At 37.0% G+C, this 18,288-nt stretch overlaps 1 protein-coding gene across 1 annotated transcript; it reads left to right on the top strand.

Annotated features, from left to right (window-relative positions):
- Window positions 1–17,075: 17,075 nt before the first annotated feature.
- On the top strand, window positions 17,076–18,081 carry LOC114256680 (VQ motif-containing protein 31). The gene has a single exon (XM_028196351.2). It carries the CDS (start codon window positions 17,451–17,453, stop codon window positions 17,997–17,999), a length of 549 nt encoding a protein of 182 aa, XP_028052152.1. The 5' UTR covers window positions 17,076–17,450; the 3' UTR covers window positions 18,000–18,081.
- The last annotated feature ends 207 nt before the right edge of the window (window positions 18,082–18,288 follow it).

Genomic DNA, 18,288 nt, shown 5'->3' on the forward strand with positions numbered 1-18,288 from the left:
CTTGAATTGGAACAATTCACTAAAATGTGAGTTTTAAGCCTACTTGGAGTGGCAAATCATCATGTTTTAAGCCCACTTGAGGGTGGCAAATCCACACTTTAGCTTACTTGAGGGTAGCAACTTCAAACCACTTTTCGAAAAACAAACATGAGATGTTTGGTTCAAACATGAGATGTTTGGTTCCAACTTGAGTTGTTGAGTCTATACTTGTATGCTGTGCGCATCACATAGTAAGTTATCTAATAAACCGGAATAAGAACACATGTGTCTATACAACAACATATCATGATTAGTAGAGGCCGATCCTTTGATCGGGCGAGCAAGGGTGCTCATTTCATGACTTTCCCCCCTCGTACCCAAGTTCCCGAGCCGAGGCAACTTTGGTGATGACGGACACGTGGCCTTAGGCACGAGTCAGGGTTTCCTAAATTTTCTCAAAACAAAATATTTAGGCGGCGACTCTGAAATCTGGCAAAGCAGTCCATGTTTGGAGCTTTTTTGATTAAAATCGATTTTCCAAAACAATTTTCCGGATTTGGACTCTTTGGTGATTTATCAGTCTTACATTGCACTTTGTGAGATTAGATTCAGAACCGTGACAGGAGTCCGAACTGTAGTAGCTATGAACCCAATCTGCACCTTCGTGCGCGGAGCAAGTTCGGGCAGTCTACATGAAGCTAAGAAAATACTACGTGACTTGGGCTTGTCATATGAGCTCATTCATGCTTGCATAAATGATTGTGTATTATTTTGAAAGGAGAATGTAACACTAGATAAATGTCCGGCTTGTCAGATATTGAGATACGAGATCAATCGTGCAAGGGGTAAGAAGATCCCTCATAAAGTATTGCGGTACTTTCCTTTGACACCAAGGTTGAAAAGATTGTATATGTCAAGGAAGAGAGCTAAAGACATGAGATGGTACAAAGACAAACGAGTGGACGACGAGATATTGAGGCATCCCGCTGACAGTGATGAGTAGAAGGAATTTGATGCATAACATCCCAAGTTTGCCTTGGAGCCACGAAATGTGAGGCTAGGGTTGGCCGTTGATGGGTTTAACCCTTTTGGGAACATGAACAACTCTTATAGTTTGTGGCTCGTCATACTCATTCCATACAACTTGCCACCTTGGTTGGTTATGAAGAATCCATTTTGTTTGATGTCATTACTTATTCCTGGAGAATCACAACTAGGGATTGATATTGAGGTCTACATGCGACCATTGGTGGATGAGTTGAATGATTTATGGACAAATGGTGCATTGACTTACGACACCTCCACCAAGGAGACTTTTCGAATACATGCAACTTTGTTGTGGACAATGCATGATTAGCCTGCATTTGGTGATATATCTGGGTGGAGAACAAAGGGTCATTATTCTTGTCAGTCAAGGTGCTTCAGCCAAGGCCAGGTTATGTGAAAGGACTCGGCATGAGGCATTCTTCTTCTATAAATACAACTGTTGTACCTGCTGAAAATAATGACTATGTTCAACGCCTCGAGCTGCAAATAGCATAACAAAATGAACAAATTGCAAGGTTTGAAAAGTCAGAGAAGAAACAAAGCAAGAAGATACAAAGTATCATAGAGTGTTTGAGGCAGAAAGGTATCACGGGAAATTTTGAGAGTGGGAAAAGTTCAGATTCTGATGGACAAGCTTCTTGGTTAGTATATTATGTTTCTATGTTAATTTAGTAGAAATTTCATCTTCAACTAAGATAGTGAACTATGCATGTAAAAGCCCGAGAAACATCACAAACACTGAAATATGCACGTGGCTCCCAATTAGGAAACTACTTTGAATTTTGCACTATTCCAACATGTACGCATGAAACTAAGTGAAAAAATGAACTTTTGTAACGCTTAAGCTTGAAACTAGGCCATCAGAGGCCAAAATCGTGCAACAGCCACGAGACGACCCAGGGAACACGTCAAACACCTCAGGAGGGACCAATGTGAGTTGCTGAAACTTACGGAACTAGCACGGGACTCCCGGTTTGAAAACTGAGTCGAAAAAGACACTTTTTCACACTTAGCTTGAAAATAGGCCACCGGAGGCCAAAATCGTGCGACAGCCACGAGACAGCCCGGGAAACACCTCAAACACCTCGAGAGGGACCAATGTGAGTTGTGGAAACTTACAAAACTAGCACGAGACTCCCGATTTGAAAACTAAGTCAAAAAAGGCACTTTTTCACACTTGAGCTTGAAAATAGGCCACCGGAGGCCAAAATCATGCAATAGCCACGAGACGGCCTAGGGAATGCCTCAAACACCTCGGGAGGGACCAATGTGAGTTATGAAAACTTACGGAACTAGCACGGGACTCCCGGTTTGAAAACTAAGTCCAAAAAGGCACTTTTTCACACTTAAGCTTGAAAATAAGCCACCGAAGTCCAAAATTGTGCAACAGCCACGAGACGGCCCGGGGAACACATCAAACACCTCAGGAGGGACCAATGTGAGTTGTGAAAACTTACGGAACTAGCATGAGACTCCCGGTTTGAAAACTAAGTCGAAAAAATGCACTTTTTCACACTTAAGCTTGAAAATAGGCCACCGGAGGCCAAAATCGTGCAACAGCCACGAGATGGCCTAGGGAACACATCAAACACCTCGGGAGGGGCCAATGTGAGTTGTGAAAACTTACGGAACTAGCACAGGACTCCCGATTTGAAAACTAAGTCGAAAAAAGGCACTTTTTCACACTTAAGCTTGAAAATAGACCACCAGAGGCCAAAATCGTCCAACAGCCACGAGACGGCCCTAAGAACATGTCAAACATCTCGGGAGGGACCAATGTGAGTTGTGGAAACTTACGGAACTAGCACGGGACTTTCGGTTTGAAAACTAAGTCCAAAAAGGCACTTTTTCACACTTAAGATTGAAAATAGGCCACCGGAGGCCAAAATCATGCAACAGCCACGAGACGGCCCGGGGAACACCTTAAACACCTCGGGAAGGACCAATGTGAGTTGTGGAAACTTACGGAACTAGCACAGGACTCCCGATTTGCAAACTAAGTCCAAAATTGTACTTTTCCACACTTAAGCTTGAAAATAGGCCGCCAGAGGCCAAAATCGGGCAACAGCCACAAGACAGCCCGGGGAACACCTCAAGCACCTCGGGAAGGACCAATGTGAGTTGTGGAAACTTACGAAACTAGCACAGGACTCCCAGTTTGAAAACTAAGTCCAAAATTGTACTTTTTCACACTTAAGCTTGAAAATAGGCCGCCGGAGGCCAAAATCGGGCAACAGCCACAAGACAGCCAGGAGAACACCTCAAACACCTTAAGCTTGAAAATAGGCCACCGGAGGCCAAAATCGTGCAACAGCCACGAGATGGCCTAGGGAACACATCAAACACCTCGGGAGGGACCAATGTGAGTTGTGGAAACTTGCGAAACTAGCACGGGACTCCCGGTTTGAAAACTAAGTCGAAAAAAGGCACTTTTTCACACTTAAGCTTGAAAATAGACCACCAGAGGCCAAAATCGTCCAACAGCCACGAGACGGCCCTAAGAACATGTCAAACATCTCGGGAGGGACCAATGTGAGTTGTGGAAACTTACGGAACTAGCACGGGACTTTCGGTTTGAAAACTAAGTCCAAAAAGGCACTTTTTCACACTTAAGATTGAAAATAGGCCACCGGAGGCCAAAATCATGCAACAGCCACGAGACGGCCCGGGGAACACCTCAAACACCTCGGGAAGGACCAATGTGAGTTGTGGAAACTTACGGAACTAGCACAGGACTCTCGATTTGCAAACTAAGTCCAAAATTGTACTTTTCCACACTTAAGCTTGAAAATAGGCCGCCAGAGGCCAAAATCGGGCAACAGCCACAAGACAGCCCGGGGAACACCTCAAGCACCTCGGGAAGGACCAATGTGAGTTGTGGAAACTTACGAAACTAGCACAGGACTCCCAGTTTGAAAACTAAGTCCAAAATTGTACTTTTTCACACTTAAGCTTGAAAATAGGCCGCCGGAGGCCAAAATCGGGCAACAGCCACAAGACAGCCAGGAGAACACCTCAAACACCTTGGGAGGGACCAATGTGAGTTGTGGAAACTTGCGAAACTAGCACGGGACTCCCGGTTTGAAAACTAAGTCGAAAATTGCACTTTTTCACACTTAAGCTTCAAACTAGGCCATCGGAGGCCAAAATCATGCAACAGCCACGAGACGGCTAGAGGAATACGTCAAACACCTCAAGAGGGACCAATGTGAGTTTTGAAAACTTACGGAACTAGCACGAGACTCCCGGTTTGAAAACTAAGTCCAAAATTGTACTTTTTCACACTTAAGCTTGAAAATAAGTCATTGGAGGCCAAAATCGTGCAACAGCCACGCGACGGCCCGGGGAATACATCAAACACCTCAGAAGGGACCAATGTGAGTTGTGGAAACTTACGGAACTAGCACGGGACTCCCGATTTGAAAACTAAGTCGAAAATTGCACTTTTTCACACTTAAGCTTGAAAATAGGCTACCGGAGGCCAAAATCGTGCAACAGCCACGAGATGGCCCGGGAAACACCTCAAACACCTCGAGAGGGACCAATGTGAGTTGTGAAAACTTACAGAACTAGCACGGGACTCCCAGTTTGAAAACTAAGTCCAAAATTGCACTTTTTCACACTTAAGCTTCAAATTAGGCCATCAGGGCTAAAATCGTGCAACAGCCACTAGACGGCGCGGGGAACATGTCAAACACCTCGAGATGGACTAATGTGAGTTGTGGAAACTTACGAAACTAGCATGGGACTCCTAGTTTGAAAACTAAGTCCAAAATTGCACTTTTTCACACTTAAGCTTGAAAATAGACCTTCGGGGGCCAAAATCGTGCAACAGCCACGGGACGGCCCGGGAAACACCTCAAACACGTCGGGAGGGACCAATGTAAGTTGTGGAAACTTACGAAACTTGCACCGGACTCCTGATTTGAAAACTAATTCGAAAAATGCATATTAAATTGTATATTTTATGGATAAGATAATAATTATCTAACTTGTAATTTATTTTTATTTATTTTTTAGTGTTTTATTTTTTTGCAGATTTGAGATTTGATATGGACATGTTTGGTAATTTGGAGGGCAGATGGTTGCTCATTTTGATTTTTTGTTCATATTACCTTACATGTATTTTGGTTACGTTGTAAATTTTCTATTTTTGTTGGTATTACAGGGCATGTTGGGTAATCCGCCCTTGATATTTTATTTTTGTTGATATTAGTAGACATGTTTTTTGTTGGATATTAGGAGATGTGTTTGGTAATCTGCATACGGTTGATATTATATTTTTGTGGATATTAGTAGACGTTTTTTGTGGATATTAGGAGACATGTTTATAATCCGCATGCAGTTCATATTGTATTTTTGTGGATAGTGTTGAAATTCGATTGTAATGTTTATGAAAATGAACAGATTTTTGTATTGATTTGTAATAGATATTTTATTGAACAGGTTACTGAAATGCGCAGGGAATTGTTACTGAAAAGAAAAAAATTCGAAAGAAAATAGTACCCCCAATTTCAAATTTTTTAATTTTTATTAGTGACGAAATAAAAAATGTCATTATTAGTTTTCAAAAAACATGACGAATAATTTTGTCACTAATGATATAATACCAAACAAATAATTTCGTCACATTTACTGAATATTTCGTCGCTAAATTGAAATATTTGGTGACAAAATATTTTTTGTCATTAAAAAATTTTCTTTTCTGCTCATTTTAGTGACGAATTTTTTTGTTACCTTAATCCATATCATTGGTGAGGAAAACTTTCGTCACTAAAATCTATTTGGTGATGAAATATTTCGTCACGAAAAACAATTAAAATAAAATATTATTTAGTTTTGGCGACGAAATTGATGTTATAAAGGACGAAAAATTCAACATTCGGAGATGAAACATTTTGTCGCCAAAAATCAAAAATAGGCGACGAAATTGTTTTTTATCACCAGGTACTTTCAGCGACAACGTATAGGCCACGAACGCGGTGACAAATTTTTTTCGTCGTAAATCACTTTAGTGACGAAAATTTAATGTTTTGAGACAAAATCAGTCTGTCACCAAAGGCTTTTTTTGTTGTAATGAATATTCTGATCAAGTCCAGTGTTTGATACTGTATCCTTAAGACAAATTCGTCCTGTTCACGGTGCTTTCAGAATGTGGGTGTCTTTCTCTCAGGATAAAATGATCAACAATAAATAAATGCAGCACTACAATTTATTCGCACAACGAACACACTTAGTGTATACACTCTTTCTCACAGAAATTTAATGCAGCAAAATGCAGAGATTATTTGTAGAGGAGAAGTACGAATATTGTGAATGAAAACATCAAATGAGGGCTAGTCTATTTATAGATGAGTTGGTGGCTTTTCAATTTGAATCCAACAAGTAGCAAACCTATTTTGAACAGATATAGTACCTGTTCGGCACTGTTTGAACAGATTCAACCTGTTTGGTTTAAATTTTGAATAGATAACTGAATCTATTGCACATATTTGAATTTGTTTCTGACAGATAAAATCTGTACAGAATTTGAAGAGGTGCAAACTAATTTGAATTCAAACAGATTTTATTTTACTAAAAATAAAATTAAATTCAAATGTTTTTGGCCCAAAAAGATTAGTATAAGGCCGGACAAGCCCAACCCAACCTCACACCACATACCCGCGCCCAAGCCCAGGCCTAGCCCAGCAGACCAGATGGACGGCGGCAGCGGCGCGCGTGTGGTGATTTTTGGGTCCAATGGGTCTAGGCCATTTTGTCCATAGCCTCCCTCTCTACAAAACTTGGGTGCCCCTTGGGGCCTACCCCAAGTTCTAACTCCAAGCCTAATAAACCCGTTTAAAGTTTCCCACCAAATCAATATGGGACAAGCCTTAAAGCAAACTTTTAGGAATTTTCACAAACAATTCCATTTCCATGGAGCTCACTTTGGCTTCAATTTCCCATTCACCTGATAATGGTTTTGAGCAACCAAATAAACCACGTGAATCACAACACGTCATAGAACGCGTTACCACTTAGACCCGCCAACTTTAGCGCATAGGTCCCACCTAAACATTAGACCAAAGTTTAGGAAAAAATCTGTTTTTCTAGATTTTTCCAAAACCATTTCTAACAATCCCCCACATGAATGAAATTTGATAACAACGGAAATGCAACAATATGCAAAATTTGTCGCAAGAGTATATATCGAAAATATCTTGCATCAAGATGGATATCTTTCGGCTTTGAACCTTCCCTAGTGATAACCTATCAGACTTACTAGCTAAGCAATGGACGCGATGCCTTGAATTGTTCAGCCGTTTGTGTAAACCAAGACAATAGATTTCACACAAAATATCTTCTAACACATCGTGGTTCTCACTGTTGTGTTCATTTTGGCCTTGAACGCTCTTGGTTTTCATGAGTGCTTCTAGAGAATTTAGCCTCTTTATTCTCATAGAACCGGCCCCAGTTTGACACTCATATAGGTGATTCTTATTGTGAGTATCTCCTTATAATTGTCTTGATTTTTATGCCTAAATCAAGATATAAGTAATCATTAAAAGCTAAGTTTATCCTTAGACCCCTGCATACAACACATGTTGTAGATATCACTCTTACCATAGAAATAGGTAGGGAATTTTAATCCCTTGGTGATTTCTGGTGAGCCACACATAACTTAGTTGTCCCTTTGAACTTAGTTCTTGAGATCTCCAGTCATATAAGTAGGGTTACCATTATGATGACTCTTATGTAATAAGCTTTAATCCCATCCCCTTCGATGAACTATACACTTGCTCTTTTGTCAAACCTTTAGTTAACAGATCCGCAATATTCTCTTTAAATTTTATATAATCTATTGAGATTATTCTATTTGAGAGCAATTGCCTTACGGCATTATGTCGACGACGAATATGTCGTGACTTTCCATTATACATATGATTATGTGCCCTGCCTATTGTAGATTGACTATCACAATGAATGCAAATAACTGGCACAAGTTTTGGCCACATTGGAATGTCTTCTAAGAAGTGACGAAGTCATTCTACTTCTTCTCCTGCTTTGTCTAAAGCAATGAACTTGAATTCCATTGTGGATAGTGCAATGCATGTTTGTTTCGTGGATTTCCAAGAAACAGCAGCGCCTCCCAGAGTAAAGACATATCCACTAGTGGATTTTGAATCTTTAGTATCCGATATCTAATTGGTATCACAATAACCTTCGAGTACTGCTGGATATCGAGTAAAATTCAAACCATGATCACTGGTAAATCTCAGATATCTAAGAACCCGAATGATCGCTTTCCAATGGTCTTCTCTGCGGTTACTAATGTACCTACTCAATTTACTGACTGCATAAGATATATCAGGACGAGTACAATTCATTAGGTACATTAGGCTTCCAATGATTTGGGAGTATTTTAACTGAGACACCACATCACCTTTATTTTTCGATAAATAAAGACTGATGTCTACAGGTGTTCAAGCTACATTCATATCATCCTTGATAAATTTACTAAGAATTTTCTCAATATAATGAGATTGAGATAATGCATACCCATCAGATGTTTTAGTAATTTTCATTCCTAATATAACATTTGCGACCCCCATATCTTTCATATCAAATCTTCTATTCAGCATTTGCTTAGTTGATTTGATCATGTTTTGACTGCTTCCAATGATAAACATGTCATCCACATAAAGACAAATTATGACATATCATTTATTAGTGTTTTTAATATAGACGCACTTGTCATATTCGTTTATCTTAAACCCATTAGTAAGCATAGCATGATCAAATTTTTTATGCCATTGCTTAGGTGCTTGTTTTAATCCATAAAGAGATTTTATGAGCCGACAAACTTTCTTTTCTTGCCCCGACATTACAAACCCTTCGGATTGCTCCATATAGATCCCTTCATTTAAATCACCGTTTAAGAAAGCTGTCTTAACATCCATTTGATGTATTTCAAAATTATACAACATTGCTATAGCAATAAGCATGCGGATGGATGTTATTCTTGTCACAGGAGAATATGTATCAAAATAGTCCAAACCTTCATTTTATCTGTAACCTTTTACTACAAGTCTTGCTTTATACTTGTCTATTGAACCATCTGCTTTCATTTTTCTCTTGAATATCCATTTATATCCAAGAGGTTTAGATCCGGGTGAAAGATCCACTAATTTCTAAGTATGATTTTGCATAATAGATTCAATTTCATTATTAACAGCCTCTTTCCACAAAAGTGCTTCAGGACCTATCATTGCTTCGTTAAAGCTTTGAGGTTCATTTTTTAACAAGTATGTCAGAAAATCTAGACCAAAAGATTTTGATATTCTTGCTCTTTTACTTCGTCTTAGTTCATCATCAATTAAATCCCGCTGGTCGAGACCATTACTAGTCTTTTGTATTTGATTGTCATTAGTCTCTTGATTTTGTGTACAATCATAAGTTCTTTTCTGTGAACTTAATTCCTGTCCTTTCTTGTAAGATAAGACATGTTCAAAAAACACAGCATTCCTTGACTCTATAATAGTGTTCACATTTATATCAGGTATTTCTGATTTATAAGTCAGAAACCGATATGCACTACTATTCTGAGCATAACCAATAAACACACAATCTACTGTTTTTGGTCCAATCTTAATCTTTTTAGGAACAGGAATTTCAACTTTTGCCAAACACCCCACACTTTTAAATATTTGTAGGAAGATGGTCGACCTTTCCACCATTCATAAGGAGTGTTGTTGGTCTTCTTGTGGGGTATTATGTTAAGAATATAATTAGCCGACAATATTGCTTCCCCCCACAAGTTTTGCACTAAGCCTGAACTTAGTAATATGACATTCATCATTTCTTTTAGAGTTTTATTCTTCCTTTCAGTAATTCCATTTTGCTATGAAAAATAGAGTGCTATAGTTTGGTGAATAATGCCATGTTGTGCACAAAATTCATTTAAAGGTGTATCATATTCACCACCTCTATCACTTCTAACCATTTTAATGGTTTTACCAAGTTGATTTTCAACTTCAGTTTTGTAGAGTTTAAACATTTCTAAGGTTTCATCTTTACTTCGAAGTAAGTATACATAACAATATCTTGTGCAATCAGCGATAAATGTTATGAAATACTTTTTGCCTCCTCTAGTTTAAACAAATTTAAGATCACATACATCAGTATGAATTAATTCTAGAGGTTCGATTTTTCTTTCAACCGATTTAAATAGAGCCTTAGTTAGTTTCGCTTCTACACAAATTTCACATTTGTGATTATGATCAATTTCAAACTTTGGTATATAATCCAAACCAATTAATTTACGCAAAGCATCAAAATTCACATGTCCTAATCTACCATGCCATAAATTTGACTCAAGAATATAAGCAAATGATGTGTTATTCTTATTAATAGCAACTTTTGGTACAACCGTCATTACATTTATTTTGAAGAAACCATTACTCATGTATCCCTTACCAATATACATACCACTCTTTGTTAATACAAATTTATCAGACTAAAAAACAAGCTTAAAACCATTTTTAATTAACAAAGAATCAGAAACTAAATTCTTCCGGATGTCTGGTACATGCAGCACGTTGTTGAGGGTCAGTTCCTTCCCTAATGTCATCTTCAACATTACCTTTCCTTGTCTAGCCACAGTAGAAGTAGAAGAATTTTTCATGAAAAGTTGTTCACCATTTGCAACCTTATTGTAGGTAGTGAATATCTTCTTGTCCGCACAAATGTGACGAGTTGCCTAGTGTCAACCCAGCATTCCTTGGGATTTCCAACCAAATTAGCCTCAGACACCATAGCAGATAGGTTGATGTCATTTACCCCGCCAGAGATGTAATCTAATTCTGTCATATTGGCTTGATTGGTAGTCTTCTTACTTGTGCTTCCGCAATCCTTCTTAGGGCGGCGGCAATCAGAAGCTCGATGTCCAATCTTGCCACAGTTATAGCATTTTCCTTTGAACTTCTTATTACCATTGTTGTCGCCTTGTTTAGGACCATCTCCAGTAAACTTTTTCTTTTTATTATGTGATTTGTGAACTTGTTCAATCACATAGCCTTAGACTCAATGGGATTTTTCTCATTCCTCTTTTCAGCCTTTCGGTTGTCTTCCTCAATTCTCAATCTTACTATTAATTCATCTATGGTCCTCTCTTTGCGTTTATGTTTTAAATAATTTGTGAAATCTTTCCAAGCCGGTGATAACTTTTCCACTAAAGCAGCGATGGAAAAACTCGCTAAGAGACATACCTTCAAAATGAATATCATACAAAATTATCTGGAAATTTTAAACTTGAGAAATTATCGTTTGGGAGTCTACCATAACGAAGTCTAGAAATTTAACGACAACAAATTTCTTTGTGCCAGCATCCTCTGTCTTGTATTTTTTTCCCAAAGAATCCCACAATTCTTTTGCTATTTTCAGAGAGCTGTAAACATTATACAGCATATTGTCGAGGCCATTGAGGATGTAGTTTTTGCACAGGAAATCTGAATGTTTCCAAGCATCTACGGCAGCAACAACTTGCTGATCACTTTCATCCTCTCTAAGTACTAGAGCCTCTTCAAGGAGAAACCAGACCAAATTTAGAGTTGTAAAATAGAACAGCATTTTCTATTGTCATCTCTTAAACTCAGTGCCATTAAATTTTTTCTATTTTTCTTCATGATTTATCGGAACTTGAACATAGTTCTGGATAGGGACTGGAGTTAGTGTAACAATTGGAGTACCACTTCCAGTTACACTTTCAGCTGCAGTAGCCATAATATCTGATTGTAAAAATCAGAAAAAATCAAAATACAAATTAATTTTCTAGTTACTAAAATCAAAAAATAAATTATAACACAAAATAATTTTATTTTCCTTATTACTAAAATTAGAAAAATAAAATACCACAATACTTTTCTGTAACACAAAATAATATTTTACAATTGTTAATGACACCAATATATTACTACTAGTTGTCAAAGAAAATAGACAGTATATTATTATTATCTATCAAATAGTATATTACTACTATTTGTTTTCCAACCAGAATATCACTTTGTGAAACACAATAAATTAAATACAATGAAGACACCAAAAATTAATCTGTCTTAAGATTGTTTGACGATCTTCACTGTATTTAAATAAATAAATTATATTTGTGTACTAAACTACAAACAGAATACAAAAGAAAAATAGGAAAGGAGAGAGAATGTTTGATTACAAAAATCAAACTAGAAATAAAATTAAATAAATAAAAACAGATTTTATTTTGTTACAAAAACAAAATCAAAATCTGATATAAATAAATAAAACAGAAAATAAATTAACAACTTACTTGATTAATTTCTTGAACAATATTCTGATCAAGTCCAGTGTTTGACACTGTGTCCTTAAGACAGATTCGTTCTCCTGACGGTGCTTTCAGAATGTGAACGTCTATCTCCCAGGATAAAATGATCAACAACGAATAAATGCAGCACTACAATTTATTCGAACAACGGACACATTTAGTGTATACACTCTTTCTCACAGAAATTTAATGCAGCAAAATGCAGAGATTATTTGTAGAGGAGAAGTACGAAAATTGTGAATGAAAACATCAAATGAGGGCTAGTCTATTTATAGATGAGTTGGTGGCTTTTCAATTTGAATCCAACAGGTAGCAAATCTGTTTTGAACAAATACAGTACCTGTTCGACACTGTTTGAATAGATTCAACTTGTTCGGTTTGAATTTTGAATAGATAATTGAATCTGTTGCACAGATTTGAATTTGTTTCGAACAGATAAAATCTGTACAGAATTTGAAGAGGTGCAAACTAATTTGAATTCAAATAGATTTTATTTTACCAAAAATAAAATTCAATTCAAATGGTTTTGGCCCAAAAAGATTAGTATTGGGCCGGACAAGCCCAACCCAACCTCACACCACGCACCCACGCCGATGCCCAGGCGGCAGTGGCAGCCACGCGCGGGGTGATTTTTGGGTCCAATGGATCTAGCCCATTTTGCCCATAACTTTCCTCTCTACAAAACTTGGGTACCCCTTGGGACCTACCCCAAGTTCCAACTCCAAGCCTTATAAACCCATTCAAAGTTTCCCACCAAATCAATGTGGGACAAGCCTTAAACCAAACTTTTAGGAATTTCTACCAAAAATTCCATTTCCATTGAGCTCACTTTGACTTCAATGTCCCATTCATTCGATAATGGTTTTGAACAACCAAATATACCACGTGAATCACAACGCAACATAGAACGCGTTACCACTTAGACCCTTCAACTTTGGCGCATGGGTCCCACCTAAATTAGACCAAAGTTTAGGAAAAAATCTGTTTTTCCAAATTTTCCCAAAACCATTTCTAACACAAAGATTAGTACATTGTCATTAGAATAGCTTTATTGCAAAGAAATGTACGAAAGCAATAAACTTACGTGTTTATTAGAATTTTCAAACTTGAGTCGATTTGACCATGACAAAATGAATCAAGATTGTACACTATCATCAACGATAGATCAATGACTACTAATACCCAATGGTACCTAAAATTGAACAAACCGCAAGTATGTGAGCTCAACAAGTAATTATTTTTCAAACACATGAAATAAATAGCACTAAGAAAATTACCCAATATTATATGGACCAAATAGCAGTGGCTACTTTTTCTCTATGCCATATCCATTTGCCAAAAAGAATCAAAGCAATTTAACAGGATCTGTATTTTGTATTTTACTACAACCCAAATAAATTAGTTATAAACAAATGAAAACAAAACAAATAGAACATTAAGATCTAGATTTTATGCCTCCAAACACCATAATCTATCAAAGATTTATGTACCCACAAAATTTTTTTTAAAAAATGCAAATAACAAATTGATCACTCAAGAAAAGGATACATCTTTCCGTTGGGTTTGCATAAAACACAAATATATAAGAATTTCAGGCCAAAAAACACAACAAAACAATGATCAATATATTTGCTATGTAAGGAAAACATGATAAATCCCAAAACTAGACTAGCCACAAAGCCAACATCTGTTAAAAAAATAAATAAATATCACCAAGATCTATAACCTCAGTCATCAGATCATCCAAACAAGAAATTTCCCAACAAACACACACGCACATATATATACACATTATATTTATGCAAGACATAAAACCAAAAGAATTGAATAACCTAGAAGTCAGCAAGATCAAATCAAGAAAATGCATATTGGGCTCAGCAATAGCCAACAGTGTCAAATTTCATAATTACATCAATTCTAATTGACTGTAGGAATGTTAGATTTTAATTAGCAACTAAACTAAATGGCAACTACATGGGTTGAGATTGTATGCCGAAGCGATCACAATACATCAACCTTTTGTAGAGATGGACCATTGATGCAAAGTTCTTAGCCTTCAAAGTCACATGAGAAACCATTTGCATTCTTCAAGCCTTTCAAACATATTGTATAATGGCCTTGCAAAAGTGATACAATTTTGTCAAGTATCTTATGTTTAGAGTAGCCCAAATCACTAAGAATATGGTGAAAAAACCTCAAGTCAAAAATCTGCTAGCAAGATTAATCATTTTTCTCCTTTACCGCTCTCAACACAAAGCCACCAACACTCAAAACTAAAATTTCGGAAGTATACATTAAACATCAAGAACTACCGCACTACGTGCAATGCCTAAGCTATGTTCTCGTGAATAAAAACTACCCTAAAAGCAATATATGCCAGTGTAGATAAGTCAAGCTTTCACTGTCAACATTATTTTTCTACTCCAGAAGATGGCTCTTATATTTAATTAAGTAAATGAACAAATTCTAAATACATTTACATAATTCAAGAAAACTTAGATGATAATAATAATTTTTAATGCACGTTCATCATCCAAAAAACAAAGGAACAGTAGAAATCTGAGTCGGCTTTCTTACCTTGGGGAAAACAAAGAGAACGAAAAAATAGAACATGAACACAAACATTGAGAGAGAAAGGGAGAGAGAGAGGGAGAGGAAGAGACAGACAAAGAATGAGTAAAAGAGGGAGAGAGGATTTATACCTCAATTTGTTTTTAGGGAGAGTTGAAGGATTTATACCTCAAATTGTATTCAGAATTTCTACAAAGTAGGCTCAAAACATGAGGCACACTAGCAACAAAATTCCCAAACCTAGGAATTGAGGCCAAAATACCCACTAATCATTAATGATGCCAATTTGGTATTAACAAGGCAAGACTAACAAAACAATCTGAAAACCCTACATACATTGATTGATTTTACAATTGGGTTGGTTTCAACAAAAACTGAAGAAATGTTTACCAGGCAGTGTCGGTAGAGGATTTCTTGACGGCAATGCGAGACCAAGCGATGACCTTGCCGAAGCTGAGGGGCTTGATTTGGACATGTGTAACGACGATGCCGATGAGCTATACGGAGTTACAGAGCTCCTTCTTCCACTGAAATGCTCTCTTCAAAACAAGAAGACTATGAGAAAGAGGAGTAAGAGAAATCAAAAAGAAAAAGTGAGACAGACAGAGATAGACAGAGAGACAGACGCTTCAAAAAATATACCTAGATAACGGTGGAGAGGCGAGGACGGCGGACGACAGCGTTGATGGTGAAAAGGCGAGATGAGTGGCACGACTGAGAGGATGGGATCGATTAGATGCATTTTTGTGAAATATTATAAGGGTTTGAATTTGTTTTTCCCTATGACAATGTTGGTCAGTTATTTGGACTCTATGCATTTGACATGCAAAATGACGTCATTGTTCAATCTGCCACTAAATTGCAATAGTCGCTAAAAGATTTTAGTCTCCCTCCTAGTGTTTCACTTTCCTGCCTAAATTTTTGGCGACCAATATTTCAAATTAGTCGCTAAAAATCACTTTGCCTACCAATTTTTTTCCTAATAGTCAAATGTGATTTTTTTTGCCACCAAAATATTTTTGGTCGACAAAAGTGGTCAGTAAATGTGTTATTTCTTGTAATGTATCACTGCACCAATAATAATATGAGAATATAATAGTTTGACTCAATTTTACATGCATCTATTATTTTATTTTAACAAATTTTCATTAATTTTTCTATACACTCCAAGAGAAACAAACATTTCGAAATTATTAATTTTAACCTTTGGAACTATATTTAAAATATAAAAACAAAATTATTTAATTTAAAATAATAAAAATCAAATTAAAGAGTTAAATGTGTTAAAATTTATGGCATTGGTATTTAACTAATGATTCTAGACTATTATTCTTTTGAAGATTCCACTTGAGTCTTGGCTTGTCCTTTTACAGTGAGTGAGAGGATTCCCTCTAGTTCACATAGTGGATTGGAACGTATTGTTGGGTCTGTAAAATTTATCAGGGTCTTATTTTAATAATTTAAATCGTTCAATGTGTAGAGCTTATATTGATTGGATATCGATAGCCCCCTTAATCGGAACACATTTTTGCTAATGATAAATATGATTTTAAAAATAAATTATAACATAATGTGTTCCTATCAAAGGATTACCAATATATGATCAACATGATTTTTTGCAAATATAAAATACTCGACGAGTTTTACACATTGAACAGTTCAGATTATCGAAACAAGACCCGTAATAGATCCCACCTGTGGAGCATGGGTACTTCAAAAAACATGTCATGCCCGTACCTAGTATTTATCAGCGTATGGTACCTCATATGGTACTTCTGTATATGTACCGGGTACACGAAACACGTATCTAAATTTTTTTTTCTTAATTTTTGATGTACCTAGACGTACCTAATATATACTCAAGTGGTACCGTACCTCAATTGAAACAATATTTTCTTCTACTATAGTGATAAAACTCGTTTCACTAGACTTTTTTTTTAAATTTTTTGTTTTATACTTAACATGATTTTAAAATTAAATTATGATTTGTAAGTTATTTAATATATTGACATTTAATTTTGATTTATATATTTACTTTTGACATTAAATATTAATTGTAAGTTATACCTTAACAAATTAAACCATTTAATTAATTTATACATTACTCTAAATTAAAAATAAACATTTTTTTACAAACGTACCAAATCAAACTCATTCCCTATTTTTTTAATTTTATCGTATCGATATATCATATCATACCAATACCAATACCAATACCAATACTAATACCAATGCCTATATCCATACTTCATAAAACCTCACCAACCCAACAATACGCTCCAAACTTCTCTCTTATAATAACCAGTTGAGTTTTCTCAGCAATTGTTGAAGAAGTTTTACAGAAACTCCCTTCACTCCCCTGTCACCATTACCAAACACACCATTTCCCAAATCCCTCTTTTAAAAACACTTCCCCCAACTTCTTCGTCATCACCCAACAACACACAAAACACATCCCCAGATACTCTCCCTCTCTCTCTCTCCCTCTCTCTCTCTCTCTCTCTCTATATATATATATATGTATATAGTGGCAAAACATCAAAACCCAATGATGGCACCATCATCTCCAACACCAACGACCTTCGTCCAAGCAGACACCACCACTTTCAGAGAACTGGTCCAGAAGTTAACCGGCCCAACCGGTGACCCCGCGGACAAACTCCCGGTAACATTCCCCACAAGGATTTCTTCCAGACCCTACAACCCAATCGACGCCACCGGCATTCGCCGGTCACCCTTCAAGCTCCAGGAGAGGAGGCACACCATGAGGAAGCTCGAGATCAAGCTCGGACTCACCTCTCTCCGTAACTCGTCCTCGCCGACGATTCAGAGCCCAGTCACTCCCCTCGGCTGTGACGCCGTGTTCTCCGCCGTCGCCGGCGGCGGAGGAGTCGATTCGCCGTCTTCGCCGGAGGAGAAAGCGATTGCGGAGAAGGGGTTTTACTTGCACCCGTCTCCGTTGAGTACTCCGAGGAAATCGGAGCCGCCGGAGCTGTTGACTTTGTTCCCGTTGACTTCTCCTAGACAGAGCAGCAACAGCATCAATCTCGGGATTCGTGAAAATTAATTGTACTTTTAAAAAAATAATAATTTTTATAGTTCGAATGCTTTGTTTTCAGGATTAAGGTTGTAGATTTTTGCTTTTGTTATTTCGAGTGTCTGATATTTTTGCTGCTTGATTGGTAGGAGAGAGAAGATAACTAATTAATTGATGCTATATAATATTTTTATAATAATTGGGTCTCTTAATATTTTTATGAAAAAAATTTGATTTATAAAAATTTGTGTTTGACTCAGAAAAATTTCTGTCTAACTCAAAGAAATTTTGGCTCAACATAGAAAAATTTTGAAATTTT

Source organism: Camellia sinensis, chromosome 13 (assembly GCF_055761805.1).
Source record: "Camellia sinensis isolate YWXY chromosome 13, ASM5576180v1, whole genome shotgun sequence".
Lineage (NCBI taxonomy): Eukaryota > Viridiplantae > Streptophyta > Magnoliopsida > Ericales > Theaceae > Camellia > Camellia sinensis.